A 21,628-nucleotide genomic window follows, 5' to 3' on the forward strand; every position below is an offset into this window, starting at 1 on the left:
CATTTAGATACATTCACACTATTCTACGTATGACTATCTTTTCACTTTACAGTGATTCACAAAAAACTTCTACCTATCTACAGTTTTTGTCCAGTTTCAATCCATGTGTGAGATTTAGGAAGTTGTTTGGATGTTTATTTTTAGGTAGAACTGTCACTATTTCTTTGCAACTTTCACAAAATAGTGTACAATCAGAAACTAACTTTTTCTATTTATAAAAATGGTAGGATTTTAGCAGATACCCTGCCTTGCTGAGAGAATGTTCGCACAAGTACCACCACTAGAGGCATGAGATCTGGCAATGTTTATGAAACAGCAGCTGCATCCTGTGGTTGTTGATATATTAGTCTGGGCCAAAAAACACACACTATTTTAAGTGAACAGAGGTTGCTGTATAACATGCTCTTAAGAAGAGATGCTCTAAACTTGAAAGAGTATTCTTTATGTATTAAAATGCCATAATAATTGTCAGCTTTCCCAAAACCAAAAGAAAACATGCTAGCATACCTGAAGGGCTCTGCACTGTACGGACCTTTCTCTCTCTGTTTCCTCAGCTAAGAGGTAAGCTTTACAGCACACTCTGAACAAATGATTTGTATTATTTCAGATTTAAAAAGTATGACTTCAAAATCTAGAACCCCTCAAAAACCATCAATAGAACAATTACAACAGAAAAACAATAAACAACCCACCATTTTGTCAGTAGCTATCTCCGTAGTTAACACCAAAAAAAGCTTACTAACATAGAAATTCTTATAGTGTTCAAAATCTATGTGATCATAACACATAATTCAGCTAGGAGGAAAAGGCAATCTGTATGGGGATATCCCTTTTTAAGGGCTGCCAGGTTATGTTAATTTTAGACATGGGAAAATAAACAAAGGAAAAGTAATATACACAAAAATACATTTGCATATGTGAAAAAAACTCTTCCCCCTTTAACAGTCCAGAAAAGGAAGCTTAATGGGAAAGAATAGTCTGGTTTCATATCTCCAATTAGAATGTCAACCCACATCCTTGAGTTTCCACATAATAATGACTTTTATTTATATAAAAGCAATGAGATGCAAAACAACTTCACAACTCCTACAAAAGTGAAGTATAAGCAAAAATATCAATTGTAACTTGTACTCATAACTTTACAAAAGCATTTATCAGTTACACTGACTGCATAACTGCAGTTGTAACAATCTCTTGCAAATATATGAAGCCTACTATATATTGTCATATTTTACGTTGCCATCAGCATAAATCCATGTGACTCATTACCTTTTTTCTAAAGGTAACTTCTAAAGCAACGCTAGAACACAGATACCAACAGAAAAGACAGACGTGTTAAAAATATTATCAATAAATTTCAAAATTATTAGAAAGGCACATTATTTACTGTGTTATTCCTTAGCTCCTACTGCTGTAGCTATATTGCTGTTTATAAACTTAAAAGTTTTTAAGCCTCAATTCAAACAGGTGATTTACTGTATTGGCTGCATTTGCAGAATCCAAACTACTGAGCCATCTGCACCACAACTGCTTTCCAGGCTTTGTCTTTGTCAAAATCCTTTAAGGTATTATTGGAAACCTAAAAGTAAACAAATTTCAGACAAATGGAAACATGAAACAATGCTTTGGTTAAAAACTGAAGTTCAAGCAAATAAATATCTGACAGAAGCTAGGAGAATGTGAACATGAATAGTTACATTCCGAGCTATTAATATATTCTACACACTGTAAATTACATAGTTCTGTATACTGAAAAGTTTCCATTTATAATATAAAATATAATAACATAAATTATATAATTACTTGAGACAATTGGGTCAAAAAAACTTGGCCAAATGCCTATTTTAAACATGTTACTTGGGACATTTTTTTCAAGATTTTTTCCAAGATGCAACTGAAGGCCTTAGCCCCTTACCTCTAAACCCAAATTAGAAGCAGGCCCCTGAAGCGTCACTGCATGTGTGTAGATAAATCTTAGTTCAAGCAAACTAAGGTCTTGCCTAAGAACACAGACTTCTGAGAAGCCAAAGGGACCTACACCTTAACCTGTATCATTATTCTTGTGTTTAAATACTAAAAGTTAAACAAAAAAGTGTTGCTGTTCCGGAAAAAAGTGCTCCTTTTAGCATTTAATTCACACCCAGTTCTTCAGTGACTCACAAACTAGGAACACTTACATAAAGAATCCCAAAAATAATTCTGCTGTGCTTCATCTTTTATATAGAATGTAACTCTCAGGATGCAGAAAATAAGGAACCTAGGCTGAATTCCCTCAGCAGTCTGAGGGAACATAAGTCCACACCTTCCACGTTCCATTACCAACTGTATAATGATTTGACTGAATTTCAGTCCCTGCTCCCAATGCTTTCTCTCCAGTGCTGTTTCAACACAGACGCTCTTTCTAGGGCAGAGACTGAATCCAGCACAATCTCTTTCTAGTGCTGGGCCATACAGTAAGCATCTAGCTAACATGAGTTACTCTCTCCTAGTCTTCAAGGATTCAGCACTTTGCCCCGTACAGCAGAGGTGAGGAAAGCCTACAGGTACAGTGCTGTGCTAGGAGATGGATGTAGTCAACCTACACAGGCTGAAGAAAGTCGGGTTCCCCCAGCCCCTGAAGTAGCCTTCTAGCCCTGAACGACTATATGGAAAGTGCTAACAATAATACTGGCACCACCATACTCTAAATTAAAGAGTATGTACCAAACCTGTATCTGAAAGGATAGCCTGAACATGTAAGTGCAGGAAGGAAATATCAATTCTGATCTTTCTCACCAACTTTGATAGTGTAGTTAGGACATGGAGAGACCTGGAATTCCAGGCATGCTCCTCTGCACACTACTTCATACTGTCCAGCACAGGTAGCCACTCACTCAGGTTGCCTGTTGTTCCCACACTCCAGGTTCTTAATTCTTCTCTTTAAGTTCTCTAAACTTTGAATGGGATCTGACTTAGTTTAGTAAATCCACTCCCTCACGGCAGGCCTTGGAAAAGTACAACTCTATCGAGTACTCTCATTCCATAGCCCAAAACTTCTGCTCGAGTCAAAAGGGTTAAATCCATTCCTTTCTGGAATGGCTATGTCATTACCAGAACACAGTCATGCAAGGATCATCACCTCTTCTGTAACTTCATTCTGACATATACATAACAGTTATGGATCTGCATCCTGTGGAGTAGGGCTATCATTTTATCTTAGTACAATGATGAGCCTCATCTGTAATTGGGAGCCCGTAATACAAATAAGAACAAAAGTGGGCTTTAACCTTACAACTGTTCTTCTCATAACGGGACTTTTCACATTTACAGACACTGCATCCACCACGCTCCAGTTATCATTTAACCAGCAAAATATTATCTCTTTATTACAAAATTCATCAGTGCATTAACATCCTCACAGTTTAACTGTGATCTGAATTAACACGAAACATTACCAAAAAGTCTTTTTAAATACAGATATTTAAATTTTGTAATGGATATAAATACATACCTCTGTTGTTCTGTACTCCTGTTTTTTAACCTGTGATGCTGTCCATGACGAATCATGTAGTTTCATTTTTGTCTTGTAATTTATACACTGTATTACAGTTCCAATAGTAAGGCATGCCTGAATTAGCAGCATCAACATCAGAAGCAAAAGGAGCACATCGTAAGATTGCTGAAAACAGACATGAACATATTGTTAACTACTTGAATAAAATATTTTCTGCCATTCCCACCTCCATATTCTTGAGATTTGTATCTAGATTTAATTTTTTAACTCAAATTATAATTTACAGTTTATTTCAGCATGAATCGAATTAAAATTTGAGGGCCTGAGTTTGCTTAAAGTAGAACAGATCGATAATTTTCAACAAAATGTTAATTTGCCAAATGATCTTTTCCTCTAGCAGAATTGAAGAAACCATTCTCTAAAACACAGAGTCTCACTGCTGGTCTTGATCCGAGCGATGTCACAGCTATGCCTGGGCCTGACCCTTTGCCTTGCTGGCTCTGACCTTGCCCTGCTGACCTGAATTCCTGGAACTGCCTTGCTACTATGGACTTGTCTGGTAATCACTGAACTATTTGCTGAACCTGGTTACCATAGCCAGACCTGCCTTGTTTTTCTCTTTTTGGGTACTGCAGGACTGCGCTCCTTGGCAATGAGGTCACTGCCCTCGTCTGCTTTGCTGTCACCTTCCACTCCACTGTTCACCCTTCTTTGCAGAGCAGCCCACCGCTGCTGCATCCAGACACAAAGTAGCCTAAGAATGTAAGAAATGCTCTGCAGGGTCACACCACTTCCCTACAGTCCAGTCTTGTCTCCAACACCTGCAACAGGAGAAGCTACTTAAAAGAAACATCAAAGCCATGGCTACTTCCCGAGGTCCAACAACACACTATGCTCCTCTAGTATCACAACAGGACCACATACTCAAAAGCTGGTTTTCCAGTCCCTAAGATGTCATTTAATAACCATTTTCCCTCTCCTAAAATTACAAGATTACTTAAGGACTAGGGGGCACTAAAAGTCATTACCCTTACTGACACTATTTTAATCCCCATAAATGGTTCTTTGAACATCATCACAGGTTGCTAAACACATTGATGGTAAAGCCCTAGAAAGCTGTTCAGCAATGCATTGGTAACACTTCATATGAAATGCTTTAAGATTTGTAAACTTTTTTTTTATTCTCTGCCGCAATCCAGGCTTGCTTTGAATGAATCCACGTGTAAGCTTACAATCTCAGCTGTTGGCAGACATCCTAAGAAACAGAAAAATGTATTCTTCAAGTAAACCTAGAACCTTTAATTTATATACTACAAATTTATTAAAACCTCAAGGAGTCCAGCAATATTATTTTTACTGCTTCTTTAGAATAGTATCCCATTTTTAAAAAACTTTAATTCCAGGGTAGCAACAGATTTAACATACTTAAAATTGTATCATCAGTTAAATGCAAGTTTTTGAATAATTTCTGTAAGATTTTATTCAATTTTTATCACGCAGTACCTTGTCTTCTTATACTTCCTAATTCATTCTTGTTTTGCTACTGTAATAGATAGATGTTAATTTTACTATTGCATAAAAATACATACTTTAACAGCAGGTGGATAATTTTTAAAGATGTCAACAACTTGCATGATACTGAAGGATAAGTATGCAGAAGCCGTGAACAACAATGGAGAGGTAACACTGCTAATGGCAATCAGGACCTCAACCTAAAAAATAAGATAATACATGTTAAATAAGAATAAAAACAAATTAACACCTTGGTTTGTGAGCTGCATCTCCTTGAAGCAAGCATAACAGAAGTGTGTAAAAGTGTGTGAGATTCAACATATGAAACAAATATTTAAGATCTATCCACACTGCATAGAGATATAGCAGCAAGCTTTGAATAAAACAAGTTTCCAAGCCAAAACACTGTTGTTCTGTAATTCATTTTCCATTTAATATGGATGACGGGGCATTTGTTTGATTTTAAAAGTGCCTTTCATACACAGATAGAGGAAGTAATACCCAACTTAGAGAGCCAGTATAGAAGTATCATTATTTCGTACAAACTGAAGAATAAATGAGAATTCACAGCAGATATTGCAGACTTGCAACCTAAAATAACTATGCAAATAAATTTGAGTGCTTTGAAGCAAATTTATTGCCATACAATAGCAGCCTTATTTTCATTCAAATAGCATCCCTACTGGATCAATTTCTGACTTCAGTTGTGGTCACACATCTTTACTGACTTAAAATATGGTTGCATCACTATTACTTAGAACAGATGTTTTAAGGAGGTTTAACTACACATCTGGCACAGTCAAGGAATAAATACACTCTGCTGAATATTCTCAGTCGTTGTCACTAGTCATGCAGATGAGAAACTTGTTCAAAATAGGATCTAGGTCCAGTGCAGCCTGCACACCTGATTTTCTTCTTTCAGATACCACAGCTCATAATGAAAGGAGAATGGAACAGAAAGGACCTCAGCTCAGAAGCACGAAATTAGTTCTGGGCATGCCATATGAGGTATGTTGTTTTCCTACAGTAATATCCATTTGCAAGGAACCAGTAAGAAAACAAGCAGACAAACAAAAAACCCCAATAAACAGTCCTTTGAATGCTTTTCTAGAATTGCTGGAACTAAGTTCCCGAAGGGCCTACTGGATTTCTTTTTAGGAATACCAGCTTACACTCATGCTACATATTTCTGTCACATTTTGTGGAAATAACTAAAAACAAGTGAATGAATATGAGTAGTGTCCACTATCACAGGCAGGCTTTCTTAGTATTATTCCACGCTAATGACGAAATCCAAGAATTTTACACACTTACCAGACATTTACTTGGATATTCAGCAGCTACATGACTTGCAATAGCACTTGGAAAGCACTAAACAAAAAAGCATAACAAAATAGATATTTACCTACTTTAAAAATTACAAAAATTACAGTTGAGTTATAGTGATTCCCACTAGGCACAGGTCACATTCTAAATTTCCTGAAAAGACAAAACTGTATAGACTTACTATGACAGTATTAGAAATTGATTAGTCAAATGGAAATATAACTAATCTTCTTGTAACTTGCATTTAATGAGTATCACGTATTAAACCTACACATACTGAAATACAATTATTTTCAAGATCTGACAATTCTAGAGAAAAACCTAATGAACCCCACTGAATTTTGTGAATTCTGAATGCTGAAAAAACTTGTTTATGATCTTTTTTTCCACTTCATGCTCAGGGATTTTCCAGGCATAGGAGCCACAGGTAAACCTGATGTTTATTGTCTTCTTTCTCAACTGGTTGAATTTGTGGCCGGCAGGTAGCACAGCATCCTGCATGAATCCTCTGCTCCTAGGTACAGGCTGTTACTAGTGACAAGGATTACCAATCACAGTCTCAGACTTTTAAGATAGTTATGGCTGACAGGCTAAAGATGTTTCTATGGATTCTGCCATGCTGAAACTAAACCTTTTATTTTGCAGCCTGAAACATTCTAAAACCTAGGACTTAGTTGACAAGGCATTTCACTTTCAATACCCTTGTTTATTACTCATTTCCATTTTACAAAACTGAAGACTGAAAACGTATCAGAACATTTTATAAGAACCAAAGTACTGTAAATCAAAATAGAACATGCATATTGCATAAATATATTAAGTAAATTGAAGTGCTAATTCATTTGCTAAACACCAACTGCCAGTTAGTATTCGGGCCAAAAATATATTCCAGTAGGGAGTGGAAAAATGAAAAAGTTAAAAAAAAGGAAAAAAATATCTAAGACTTTTTTTAGAAGAGTACCTTCATTTTGAACTACTTACAGCAACTAAGATCCAAAAGAATGTTACTGAAAGGTATGGACCTGAGACTAGAACATCCATATTCAAAGCAATTATTCCACCAAATACTGATGAAATTCCAATAATCACCTCAATTACCTAAAACAAGGAAGATCACACAAATTATTAACAGTGCATTTGAACACCAAATTTCCTATTTGCATATAAAAAGGAACTCACTGGAAGGAAAAAATGCATTTATGCTATTAGCTATACATGAAGTCTATGTTTTTTCAGATCTAAAATATGGCAAAACTCAAGCTAGTTAAGGGAAAACAAGATCAGCTTCATTATGTGTATTTATGCTCTCATTTATTAGCTCCACTGAACAGCAGTTCAGTTTATACTATTTATCCTTAAGTCACTGAGTAGTCTCTTTCCTATTATATATGGCAGTTACCATTTATCTTGCAATATTCTAAAAGGAAACATTTTAAGATATATCTCTCTTTCCTGTCTTTATCCTTTCATCTCTTACCTACACTGATCTCCTGGCTTTAAAAAAGTTTAGCACTTAAAAAGTGAAAGAACAAATTAATTTAATGAAAGAAACAACATTTTTCTTACTGAGTATGACTTCAGAATTCGAGTAGGAAAGCTGACGTTGCTCAAAACGATGGTACTGTCATATGCAGTATTCTAGAGGGGAATAAAAAAAGGCATGATCAAAAAACCACACAAAGCAATACATTTCTTTCTAATATCCTGTACAACTTGTTACAGATCCTAACAGTGGCTGCAATGTCTGGTTGGCCCATCAGAGCTGACAGTGACATGCTACAGTGTTCGCCAGTGTCAGCAGACCACATCAATCTCATTAAACACAAATGAGTTGGTCACAGATTAGCTGTTATACAAGCACCATTCAACAATGAAATATGGTCATCTTGTCTCCCCTTTCCACCTTCAAAATATATACTTTTTTCCTGAGCCTTCAGATTTTACTGATGTGGACAAACAGTAACTGAAGGAGGACAGCACACTATACGAAGCAAGCAATACTTCCACGGAATACAAAATGTTACAGCATGGTTGCTTCATTATTACCTGAAATAAGTACTGTTGTAGAAAAATGAGGGTGGATTTGGAAGAGCACTTGTGACTAAACAAATTTTTTTCTATAGCTTCAAATTCTGAAACCAATATTCATTGTCCAGATACTACCAAATCAGCATACAGGACAAATACTTTCTCCACCTCAGGCTTCAAGATGGCATTGCTCGCATACATACAAGTCACAGTATTCTAACGTATCAAACATCATTAAGCTTTGCAGAACAAAACAGAAATAAAACACTTGCCATGCCTGTCCATAAGATACTCAAACCCTGTGCTGCATAATTGCAACTGGTCATTATACAGCAGGCCCATTGCACTCTAAAAGATAAAAGAGTCTACTACTGTTTAGTATGGTACTTTCATTTATCGTTCAAATCTAGTTCTACCATATAATATGAACTTATATACTGGCACTGCCAGTAACTTGTCAATGTATTTAATACAGGAAAAATCAAGTATTTTTTAACACCAAACAAAAGAAAAAAACATTTTTAATCCTTAAAGTTACCTACTTTCTTTCTTGCGCAGCAATCTTCAGTAGACCTAGCTGAAATTATGACAGTAGTTGCCATGAAGATTTCCAGCAGAATAAGTAGAATCAAGTTGAAATTTATCTGTCAGTAAAATCCCAGACATAAATGGGTTACATCTTCCATATTAAAAATAAAGGAGGGGGTGGGATCTAGCAGGATCCAGCAGGCTGTCTATTTTCTGTGACATTTAGACATATCAATTAATTAGAGACCTTGTTAACTGTTTTCTTGGTTCTTGCTGAATTTCTAGGACAACACTTAGCTGTCTACATAATACTCAGAATGCCTAATTAAAAAAGAATAATTTATTTCATTTATGGGAATAGTCTGCCTGAAGATCTTATCACTCTCTTCCAGAAGAGATTTAATGACAAGGGCATGATTGCTAGGTATGTTTGCATTTTGCAGGACCTTCCATGTGAAACCAGAACACTGCAGCAAATGATGGAAAATTCACAGGAGCAGAAAGCGGACAAACAAGAGCAAGCCTGACTAGCCCGGGGCAAAGGCAATCCACTGGTGCAGCAGGGGGGGAAGGAGGGCCACAGCCTCCCAACCCCTGTGCTGCAATCCAAATGGTACGATACAATATCTAATACTGAATGAAAACACAATCCATAGAACTGGGCCAAAAATCCTAACTCTTGTGCTCTACATAATGCTAGTAGAGCACTGACAAACACTTCATAGTTTAATAATTCTTGCAGGTCTAACAGACAACATGATTGTGTAAAAACCTGGAAGCTGCCATTCCTCCTGCCATTGCACATCTTCAAGAGACAAGTAAGTGAATGTAATACTTATAATTTCTCATTGGTTCCTTATTATCTCATGAAAAGAGGTAGATCACTACTCTACATGGGAATGATTCAGAATCATTTTCCAGAGGCACACAAGATCAGCAGAGTGGATCTCCCCTTCTTGTCTTCAAAAGCAACATGTTTTTCCACTGGCAGCCCAAGAAAACATTTGGAAAACATCTGGTCAGGCTGTTGGGCAAAGCACCATTAGTTTAGGGAGAAATTACTCCTTTCAGAACCTGTACAATTATAGCAAACCATTGTTCAAGGACTTGGAATTATATTGTTCCCTCATGTCAGACCTGCTTTGCAGATAAACAAATCCCGTTTTTTCTCTGACATGTATCTTGAAGCACAGGTTTTTTGAAAAAGATCATAAGTGGCAGATTTGAGAGGCTTTTTTTGGGCACTGAAATTCATCCATCTCAGGAAATCATAATTGGAACTACGTGCCTTGCAGTACAAAACAGACTGTACAGTTGCACTAGAGCCACAAACAGCAATAAATGTCATAGTGGTAAGCTTCTAGGGAAAGTGCTAGCATGAAGAATAAAGACATTATTTGGCAAAAGATGAGGTGTCAAACATGCAGCCTGCAGAACAATTTAATACAGCCTGTAAATTCCCATGATTTTGATGTGTTTTGACACATAGCGCTGGTACTGATGTGAGCTAGCAAGGCCACACTACACATTGTAACACCAAGTAGATGTATAAGTTTGAGTCCAGAAGCACTGTAACTACATTGATGGACTCATTTAGTGCTAGGTATAAGAAGTAAATAACAGTAATTGTAAAAGTAACAGTAAATAAATTAGATTTTTTTAATTTAACTTTTATCTTTCCAGTATGTTTTTTCTGATATGACATGTCTAGAATATCAGATAGAGCCTTCCACTCAAAATTAATTAAATACCTCTAGATCAAATTAAAAATATCTCATCTCCAGTTTTGAAGTTTAGATGGTTTTGTTATTTTATTTTTTAAAAAGAAATACAGCTAAAGCTATTAGTAACTACCTTTTTGTACTATCGGTAACAATGGGAAATTTAATGTCAGATTTCTAAGCACTACAGAAACTTCTCCCTGCAATTGCCACTGTACATAGAATCTATCGCCAGACGCAGAAAACCAAGTAAGCTGTGTCCTTAGTCCTCTTCCATGACTAAGGAATGTGCAAGTGCAACTAGGTAGAAACTAGTAGATTAGCACAACTTTAATCCAATTTTCTCTGAACCTGCACCAGGTATTAAAAACATGATTCACTGAAACAGTACGAAAGGGTTGAATTAATTTCAAGATTGAATAATCTGAAGTTCAATATAGTTGCTTAAATGCAGACTTTTACCATGATTTAAGATATCCTGCAGATGTTTCAAGACATCTGCACAGGTCTGACAAATAATGACAGAGAACCTAAAGGACACTGATGCCCTCCTGGGCCAGCAGCTGAAGCAAGGCAGAACAAGTCAGCACATACCTAACTGATACACACTCTTATAGTTAGGTAACCAAATCAAGCACTGACACCCCAGTATCTGTGTGCACCCACGCTGCCTATGCTTCCACTACTGCTAGTGGAGACCTACTCTACACAGACAAGAGAGGAAACCCCAAAAGCTACTGGGCCAACCAGTCACTAGAGGCAGGGCTCAATTATACTGGCTGCTAGTGCCACTTGAAATACTCAAGCATATTGAATGTGCCTACATGACTGGGTTGTATGACACGGGACTGATGGGAGACTCTCGCTCACCTAGAGTAGAAGCAGCAGTCAAGCAGAGTATCTCACAGCACTTTCAAAATAAGAGATGTCTAAGTTCAGGCCAGGGAGTCCTGTCTTAGCCATCTATGCTGAGGGAAACAAGATTGTACTGCAGGGTCCCAGTAACTGGATCATCTTAACTACAATGGAGGTACAGACACTCAGCTTGCAAGGAGACAAGATATGTATATACTCAATATGGAGTTAATTTAAATCCTGTTCAAGATCTGAACACTTTCAGTTGTGGTGGCCAGCATGCACAAGGTTCCACTCATTTCTGTCCATCAGGCTTCTTACTCTGAGAACTGGGAATGAACAGAGTTGCAGCAGTGGCAGTTTGCATCTTTTACATATTGTATCCTTCATGTTGATAGCATACTAACCACAGAACTGCACCCTGCTGGAGTGGTGTCACAGAGTCTAGAGCATGGCTTGTATCTTGCATTCCATTTATCTGTCTAAAGTAATTTTGTGGAGTTATCCATCAACATGAGTAACACTAATGAGAATTACCCAGGTCCTTTATAAAGGCGTGGGGGTGGGGGTTTTAAATGTGAATTGTCTTAATTGGATAAACTTACCCTTTTTATGAGTCTTACTGCTTTTAAACCACTGGCAGTGATTTTGCATCAGACCTAGTATTATTTTCTTGTGCTGTTTCCCATGGGAGGGAAAATAAATATGATGGTGAAAGAACAGTTAAAGAAATGGTATTCTACATTTTCTTTGTACCACATGGGTAATGGAAAACAGCTGGCAGCAAGCTGACAAACAGTGAGACTGTCCCACTGAAACCACTGTCCTTCAAAAAGGAGAGCAAGTCAGCACCATGAATAACTCTTAAGACAGAAAGGTTCAAGAAAGCTTCAGAGTCAGCTTTGCACGGTTATCCTGACTTATCTTTATTCAGTGATCAATGACATAGTATGGACATGTAATAGGCAAGTGAAAATAATTAAAACCACATAACTAAGGATGTCTTGTGGATATGATTGTAGATAACTGACATTTGGCAAAGAAAGAATTTGCCTTGTTATAAATTTAGTGTTTGTCACTTATACTTTCCCAGTCTGATATAATCTCTTTTTTCAAATGGTTTGATCTGCCTTGAAAATATGAAGTCTGTTAATATTTTATAATAGAAACCACCAATTTTTATGCAATCTAAAAACTACTCACTTCAAAAGTATGCTGCAAGTGAAGTTAAGTTTTTACACATAGGGCCAGCTCAAAGCTTCTCAAGAGCATAAGGAAAATTGATTTTATCACATGGGGCTCATGACAAAATAACTATTGTGGTGGCAAAATGAGTCCCTTGGGCCAACCTTTCCTGGGCAAACATAGCCCTCCACTGTCTCAGCACTGTGATCCTGTCTACCAGGAATGCAAAGTGTCTGGTAGTGTCCAATGACACTTCTCTGCTGTTTTCACTCAGAATACTTGGACTGCTTTCTAATACTTGAACTCTCTACCAAGAAAGGAAGAGAAAAGCCTATACCCCCATGTCTTGTACATAATTCATTCAGCTCTAACTGCCTAAGTCACTTGAGGGGGCAAATACATGCAGGAACTGCTACACTAGCAAAAAGCTAGCAAAGGCTGTGCAAAGAATTGACTGCTATAAACTCTCCCAAGATAAACACAGCACCCAGGGGGACTTGACACTGTCCCATCAAACACAGAGCAAAACTGACCACATCTAAAGCCAGTACTACTTGAATTCAAGTGATCTGACTGTCCAGAGTGTTAAATCTCCACAGCTCTGAGTGACTGCAGTACTCCATCTTTCTGAAAGTCAGGCCAGCTGCACAGAAATGTGAAGCTAGACTTCATTACTTAATTTAAAAAGTAGGTTTGAAAGTATTGGCCTAATATACTGCACTTTCCAAGTGAAAGTAAACACAGTTTAGAGGTTCAACATTTGTGAAATATGGAGCTCACCAGATGTTACTAAAATAGTATAGATAACTCCAAAGCAAATTATCTCTGCACTACTTTTCTATTAGAAAACTTTTGTCACTAATTCAGATCTGCTATATTATTATAGGGAGTCATTATTAGTGCTGAGCTGTTAGTATCACAATAGCCGATATAATAGTGGGAAAAGAACTGAACCATAACATGATAGCAGTCATTAACCTTCACACAAAATGTATGACAGAGTTGTACTGAGCATAGCTATTCTGTGATAGTCTATTATGAATATTCATCAATGGTAACAGTAATACCTTATGTAGTATATAGGTCTCAGAACATTTTACCGCAGGAAAAAAAACCAAAACCAAAACCACCCTATAGTTCTACTGTTTGGCTTAAACTACCAAAGACAGATGTTAAAAGGTTGTGACTCAAAACTAATGAACTTTTCCCAGCATGAAATATGTGTGCTTCAAATGACATAACTGCTGCATTCTCTCTGTTGATGATGTATGAGAAAAATAGTCATCAAAAGTTTCTTTCCTGATGGCCTCAAGCATACTAGCCATTAAAGAAGATCCAGGAAAGGATTATACTTAATCTCATGATGAAATTTCCTAGCAGAGGCACTGTTTGGGACACCTCCTCATTTCAGTACGATTTAACCCTAAAAGCTGGCTAATCTACAGGTGAGGAGTAATTAATTTTCAATTCTCTCTTCTGATGCTGCTCTTTCAAAAAAAAAACACAACAAAAAACTGGCTGCAGTCAACAGAAAAATAAACAGTCAGTTGATGAAACTGGATCACTTTTGAAGATCTAATGCATGTTTTTGAACTTCGAATACAAGAAGACAGGAAAGTAATTTCCATATTAATCTCTAAGTTAGTTGTCCCATGTATCTTTTTAGCCATTTAAGTTTTCATCTCCGATGTCAATTTTCCAGTCTTGTCTTACTCAGAAAAGTAAAGCTACTGCTAGATGATATTTCCTCACAGACTAAGTAGGAATACTGGGGTATTAACAGCAATGTAATTACATGTGATCACCACCCACCTCACCCCTTCTATTTTTTTTAACAAAGATAAATGTAGCATAATTAGTGTCTCAGTAACTTACATTTATAGCTGATGGATTGAGGACAAGTTTGCATCCAAACCAAATTAAACACGTTGTTGTAACAGCAAATGTAGAGACAAACAGAATCTGAAAATTGGGTATCTGAAAAACAATTTCAAAATGGGTTTCTCTCTCATGGTAACCCCAGAGGGGGAAAGAAAGATATAACTGCCAATAAAATCTTATACTTACCACATTAATTTTATTCCTTGCTATAGCAAAGCTCACAACTGCTGAAGGAATACACTGGGGAAATTAAGAGAGAAGACTAATGGGATATTCTGCACAAAAAATTTGACATATATATGTATTTCTATACATGTAATTTATTTGGTCTAAATTCATATTTCAGTTAACTTAGACAAACAGAAGATCAGAAACTCTGAGAGAAGTCTGTCACTCTTGTACAAGCTCATTAATTACAATTGGTATCTGAGGATTACAAGAGGTTTTAAATATGCCTTCCATATCCCTCAATTTTGACTAGCTACCCACCACAAGTGATGAGTAAAAGAAAGTCTTTCATGCCTTTGTTAAATTAACTCTAGAAGGCCTGAGATCCTTAAGCAGAACAAGACAAACACTACTGCCAAACTGGGCCTCCACATTCTTTCAAACAGACAAAGTCATGGTTGCATAAACTAAAATTTGGCCAGTCTCAATACAGTTCTGAAGAACTCCATAAAAACTGATCTGTTGAGTCAAATTACACCTTAAGAACTGTGCCTGGGATCTCCACTATGTTCACCAGGAACTGTGTTTCTATAGTTAAGGGCAGAGCTAAATGGTAAAATCATGCATAAGTGGAAAGTTTCACAAAGTAATTTCTCTATCCCTTAGCTGTTCCCCACCACCATAGATATGGTACATGTACAGATCCAGCTGTTTTACACAAACACATAAGTTACAACATACTAATAAGCAAAATAAAAATATACTCAACTAAAATTATTCTAAACATTTTCATGTTAAATAATGAACCATGTAACAAATGCTGTGTTTCTTTTATCTTTTAAAGACAGAAGTTCTAACTATCTTTTCAAACATCTGCACACTGATGGCTTAACAATGGAACCACTATAACTGGATTACTAACGACATTTAGAACTCTTGGTAGCACTTCCTTAACACCTAAATGACCTGTATTTAACATAATTAAAACATCCTTTTATGTCCTGGATACCCTAGAGTCCCTAGAACACTACATGACCATGTTGATGCAACTGAATCCTACTACTAGTCAAGATGGTTAAAATAGTCTAGAAAGCAACTCAGCTCATGCTAAAATAGACATACAGTAGTCAGTTAGCTACACAGCTCTCTAGGCCCTTCCAACTGTATTGACTCCATTATCTGAAGCAGCAGCTCTAACACCTTGCTCACATACAGACACCCAAACGTACACAACTTTATCCACGGCAAACCATGCAAACCCACTGTGAGAGCAAGACCTCCGGAAATTCTCAATAAATACAAAATTAAAAGAGACAAGATCTGGGGCAGAAAAAGAGACATCTCAGTAATTAAGATTAATGTCGCAGAGAATAACACAAAGATACTAACTTTAAAAACTGTTTCAACTTTATTCTAACAACTCTAGCAGAAACAAGTGACAACTCATTCATAGAAAAACTCCTGGGACTTGTTTAAAGCAAAGCATTAGTCTTGCACCTAACTTAAAACAAATAGGCAAGTCATGAGAATAATGATAGAACAGAATCCTGCCATGAACAAACCAAGTACATCAGACTCATCTTATGCACATAGATCTAAAATGTAGATCAAGCATACATAATACATATATAAAAAAAAAAATCTCCCTAAAAATACACTAAAAAAAGACTGGACTTTGGAAAACAACAGATACCTTTAATGCATATTTTACTAATAAAATAACAGTATTCAAGAGAAGTCTGCTCAGCACCTGGAGATTATCGCAAAATAAAATGAAAAAGTAATACTTTGAAATACAATCTGAAATACATTCTGATAGCATTTAGCCAGGAAATTCCCCAAATGCATAACAACGCAAATTTTCTTAAAATCAAGCACAGAAATACTGTTCATGCAGATAATTACAGCATGCCAGTGGTGAGCTGGTTAACAAAAATGGTAGCACAAACCAGTTGTCTTTACGACATCTGCTATTCCCTTAGCAATGGGATGAAAACCCATTTAATGAACTGTTAAATATAATTAAATCTTCCACGAAGAAAGTTAGTAGTAGAAAGACAGAATAAAAGACAATAAACCCACAAAAATTATTTATGATTGATTTTGCTGTCAAACAGCCACAGAAAACAATTAAGAATGCTTACTGAACCTGCTGCACAACGTAAATAATCCATTTCAGATGGAAAAATATTTCCCAGATATAGTGAAAATCCAGAAGTAATAAGGAGGCAAGTCTACAAAGCAACAAATAAGATAAATTAATACAAATAAAAATATTTTTAAAAGCAATTAGGCAGACAGAAATCAGTAATTCCTTTCAAATTAAGCTACTGATGAATATTTAATAATGCAGTCTTTGTGTGATTAATTTTGAAGAAAAATTTCAAAACATGCTGAGTTCTGAAGATGCCCTGCTGGTTACCAAGACTTAATACTGAACACTATAATCATGTTTGAATCAAGCATTGTGCCCTGACTTAGCAAATACCTAATAAAATGCTCAAAAGGTAATTGCAGTGTTTGGTGGTAAAAATGTTTCAGAAACATCAACTAAGCCTCTACTTTGCATTCTCTGCTTGGCTCCTCCAACATTCATTACACATATGGGCAGGTGGGCACACCAACTAGAACATAGTAACAAAAATAGTACTATGATACATTAATGAAGGTTCTTCCCCCTTCCACACTCCCGCCTCCCTCCAAACTTTCTTCCTGCTTTGGTTCAGTGGCACACTCATAACGTCCAATTCCTCTTGTTCCCTTGCTAACTATTCTATTTATTTCATAATTATCAGTTACAGCCTCAGCAATAAATGATTAGTGTATTCTACTAACATTTTTTGGTTTTGCTTGTCATTCCTCTGAGTAGGCATTTCTTTGAAGGGGCAGGGGAAGATGAGAGACAGAATGGCTCTTTTGTTCTAACTGGGTATTTTTGTCATGTTACAAAATTATGGGGGTCTTTGAAAAGTCCTTGCCAAAAAATGACAGAAAATAAGGACAGAGAATTCTGGCAGACTGGATGAACAGCACTTAAGAGAACACAACTTGAAATTGTGCTTGAAGCATGTTGAATTGTTCTCGCACAAGAACAGCCCAACTAGCAGCCACTTTGAAGTCACTCGACCACTCTACAGTTTGCAACTGCTCCCTAAAGTGGATGGTTCTGTTCACTATGACTTTGTTGCCCAGCATACAGACACCCCTTTCTGGACAACGTCTTTTGAAAGAGTTGAGAGAGATTAACCACTACAATACTTGGGAGAAAAATCTAATTGGAGTTTATTGAACTAGTTTATTAATAAAATTGCTTTTTCATTTATTCATGAAATTCATACTTCTTGATAATATGACTGCAGCAAATTATCATTAAACATTAGTATCTCAAATCATTCACAACTCCTCATTAAAAAGGAAAAATCTAATTACAGACAGTTGTCCTTTTTGACAATTAAATCTGAGAAAATTTAATGCAAAGAAAGCCAGCTCTTCTGCTGCTCTCTCTTTATGTAACAGTGCATCTGAAAGGAAATCCAAATTTCACAGATTGCCAGAAAGGAAAAAATGTTCAGCTGTTGCCATGAAAATAGGGCAATACTTTAATTTACTGCGCAAAACCAAGTAATTACCGTATTAACAGTGAAATATTTTTAGCTCTTAGTAAAAGTACTTTTCAAAACACATGACCTGACAGAAAAAAGATCAAGTTCTAATTGCTATAATTAAGTTTAATTAGCTTGGCTCAGAACATGAAGAAGCATATGTACATGCAAGATCAGTGTCCTATGATGCTAGCAGTGACACAAAAGTTCAAATCACGGTGACATTCATTTAAGAAACTCAAGTATAGACCTCACTGTATGAATATTCTATCAAATAAATACATGACTATTGAACCCTGAAAGGTGAATGTGGCAATTAAGTACCATATATATTTTAATGCCAAAATGCTACCATGGTAAGTAAAGTACTTTTAACAGTTAAAAAATCTTAAAAGAATGCATATGATCAGGACACTTTACACCCTTTACCAAAATGCACTGTTTATACATACATGTGGGTTGATATTTACCACTGCCACACTTATTATTGTCCGTTATGCTATATGATTAAAGACAAAAATCAGCCTTCATATTGCATCTTTGATTAGTGCAGAATTATCCACAGAACACCATTAGTCAATTAAGTGTTACATTCTAAATTTGCTATACATGTTCCTTCCTATACAAATATTTACATCTAATACTATCAGCGATGAAATTCTGAGTCCCCAATGTGAAACAATAGATTATTGGGCACTAAGACCTCACCTACATTTTCAAATTCTGTATCATTTAAAGTACTTACTCCCATCAGCAAAGAAAAGATCCATGTTCTGTAACTAAAGCAAGGATGCAGCCTTTTTGATAGCTGAAGGTCACTGGATTTGATATCTGGTATATAATTTCCATTCTCCTGTTTTCCCCGCTCCAAAGTTGGCATCCTGTCATAGCTAAATTCTTCTCTGTAACCTTCTTCCCTGGTCATAACACTTCACAAAGGCAATTAAAAATAGAAACACAAATGATGAAGAAAAACCAAAAATATAATTTAGATCCTTCACATGCTTAGATCCGTGCTCAACTAGGTTTTTGTCTATTTAAGACAAAATAAATGAAAGCAGTATTTATTAGTGAGCTTATTTACATTTCAAAATATGTAAGCATTCTAACAACTTACTTGCATACAATAAGCAAATTACATAGCTACAGTTCATAATAGTACAATATAAATGCAAACAAAATGAAAGTCTGTGTATGTATGATACCTCAATGGACTTTTATTTCAAGATCTAAAAACCATTTTTGGAGGTGTTTAGTTTGAGGGTAACTCTACAACCAAAGCAGAAGTCTTTCTTTTCTTTTAACTCTAAGATAAAAAAGGTGTTTAAACACATTTGGAAATTAACTTCCATTTGATTTTAACACTTCTTATCAGGTATCTAAAACGACAGACTTCACTAAGAGTCTGATGAACTTATATAAACCGAGTAACTCAGCGACAGCAAACTGTTTCTAATTTACCCGGTATCAACCATTTCTCAGGTTCACTTAGCCATTTTTTCTTCATCTCACTACTTGCCAATCTGTTCAAATACCTTGAGGAGTATCTTATATTAGAACTAAGTTACTGCAGATTTTTCAACAATTAAAAACCTTCATGCTTACCTTCAATTGAAAAGTTAACTGTCAGTTTAAAACAGTCTTGTGAAGACAGCTGCCTGTACACTTTGTGATATTCTCACCGTTCACTGAGTCATGCCGTCTTTGAAAAGTTCCCCCTTAGACTTTGGCTTTCAACAACATCTATTCAGATATGGAACAAAAGCACAGCAAAAACTTCAGTTAAGCCAGGGAACAGGGAAATGCCTCCTGAATTTTAATTAACAGAACACACTAGAAAATGACTGTACTACATTCTCATAGGACTGCTTCCAAATCAGACCAACAAATTAAAAAAGTTTCAAGTCTCTTTTTTTACTGGAGTACTACCCCTTACATCGCATCTTAAATAGAACTTTCTTCACAATTTACCAGTTTAAGTTATTATAATAGCCAGTGATAACAATATTCAACAATCTAATTCTTGTATCAAAACAACAAAAGCTACTTATAACGCAGTATTCTAAAATACCTAAAATAAACTACACATAAAAATTCAAGTATCCCAACAAGCTGCAAGGTTAGAAAGTTAGAGGTTAGAAATCTATCAAGAATATTATCTTCACTGTAGAACTCTTCACTATCTTTTTCTGCTAATCCTAGTTATCTAGAGTGTTCAGATAAACCCTGCACACTTCAATCAGGCTGACATGCATACTTACAGAACACCGTGATTACTGAACTACATATTTTAAATCTAGCAAGCAGCAGTGACACACAATGGCCAGTGCACATTGGATCCAGTCCTCCTGCTTATTAGGCAATAAAAAAAAATAAAAAAAAAAAAAAGGAAAGCTTTTATCTTGAAGATGTTGGCACCTTGACAGCTACAGCAATGACAGGGTCTTTTGTCTAAAGTTTAAACACTGTTGTAACCAAGACACAATTAAATCTTCAGTATTCTGAAGGGCATCGCCTTTAAAGTATGCCAGAAAAACTTTACAACAGCACTACTGCTCAATTTGTATGGACTGTAGATTTTGCTCTTGTTATAACATCAGCCGATACTGAAAGAATATTAAAATGTTACAGTTGTTTTAATAGACTGAAACATGGAAATTAATACACCATACACACAGTAGATATAGCTGTAAACTGTTAGAAAAATGAGGGGAAAGAGACTGTGTAACCACACAAAACTGTCTGAATTAATTAAGCCCATGTGTTTCTCTTCACAGAAGAAACACTATGCAAGTATTTCCATTATCTGTCACTTTTCAGAGACTATGGTTTAATGGAAAATGGGTAATATGTTACGTTACGTGTTTCATAATGAATGCTATGTACTGGTTTGCTCTAACACAAATTACCACAGAAATAAAAAAGGACCATATTTTATGCCTTCTGACCAATTAGGGAGATCAACTTATTTCTTACATTAAATTGGTGAGATATTCAGGTATTTACCTGATGTAATCTCTTTGAATAAAAAGACTTTATGAAGTCCTGCACCACTGAACAGAGCAGGGTTCAAATCCTAGAAATTTTTTTCACAATTCCAAGTGTTTCAGCCTGTTTTCAGTATTGTACCTGAAAGTTCCCTCTCTCGAGCATCACACTACAGTGTTTTCTCTCATTATGGTGAATTTCCTTCTGCCCCCTTTCCTGTGCAGTTCTCATATTTGCCATTCTCCTTTTTGCACTGAGGTTTACCACACAGTTAATCTATCCTCTGCATTTGGCATCACTATCAACAAAAAACACTTAAACTTCACAGTGCAGATTGTACT

At 36.1% G+C, this 21,628-nt stretch overlaps 1 protein-coding gene across 2 annotated transcripts; it reads right to left on the reverse strand.

Moving 5' to 3' along the window:
- Nucleotides 1-1,017: 1,017 nt before the first annotated feature.
- On the reverse strand, nucleotides 1,018-20,650 carry MLC1 (modulator of VRAC current 1). 2 transcript variants are annotated; one of them, XM_056340664.1, is made up of 13 exons: nucleotides 20,561-20,650; nucleotides 19,905-20,042; nucleotides 19,045-19,228; nucleotides 16,842-16,931; nucleotides 14,716-14,769; nucleotides 14,524-14,625; nucleotides 8,902-9,003; nucleotides 7,898-7,969; nucleotides 7,313-7,429; nucleotides 6,320-6,376; nucleotides 5,083-5,205; nucleotides 3,491-3,658; nucleotides 1,018-1,579 (listed from the first exon to the last, which is right to left on the reverse strand). In XM_056340664.1, the coding sequence occupies exons 3-13, from the start codon at nucleotides 19,222-19,224 to the stop codon at nucleotides 1,505-1,507; spliced, it is 1,140 nt and encodes a 379-aa protein (XP_056196639.1). In that variant the 5' UTR covers nucleotides 19,225-19,228; nucleotides 19,905-20,042; nucleotides 20,561-20,650; the 3' UTR covers nucleotides 1,018-1,504. The 2 variants fall into 2 exon arrangements, with proteins under 2 accessions (XP_056196639.1, XP_056196640.1); XM_056340665.1 differs by lacking the exon at nucleotides 14,716-14,769 and having other exon boundaries at nucleotides 14,524-14,610.
- Nucleotides 20,651-21,628: the final 978 nt, after the last annotated feature.

Source organism: Falco biarmicus, chromosome 5 (assembly GCF_023638135.1).
Source record: "Falco biarmicus isolate bFalBia1 chromosome 5, bFalBia1.pri, whole genome shotgun sequence".
NCBI lineage: Eukaryota > Metazoa > Chordata > Aves > Falconiformes > Falconidae > Falco > Falco biarmicus.

Coding starts and splice junctions, on each gene's coding strand:
- MLC1 (XM_056340664.1), bottom strand. CDS start 19,224: ATGACCAGGGAAGAAGGTTACAGAGAAGAATTTAGCTATGACAGGATG. Junction 16,932..19,044: donor TCTTTTCTTTGCTGATGGGA/GTAAGTACTTTA, acceptor GTTGCTTTGTAG/ACTTGCCTCCTTATTACTTC. Junction 14,770..16,841: donor TACGTTGTGCAGCAGGTTCA/GTAAGCATTCTT, acceptor TAATTTCCCCAG/TGTATTCCTTCAGCAGTTGT.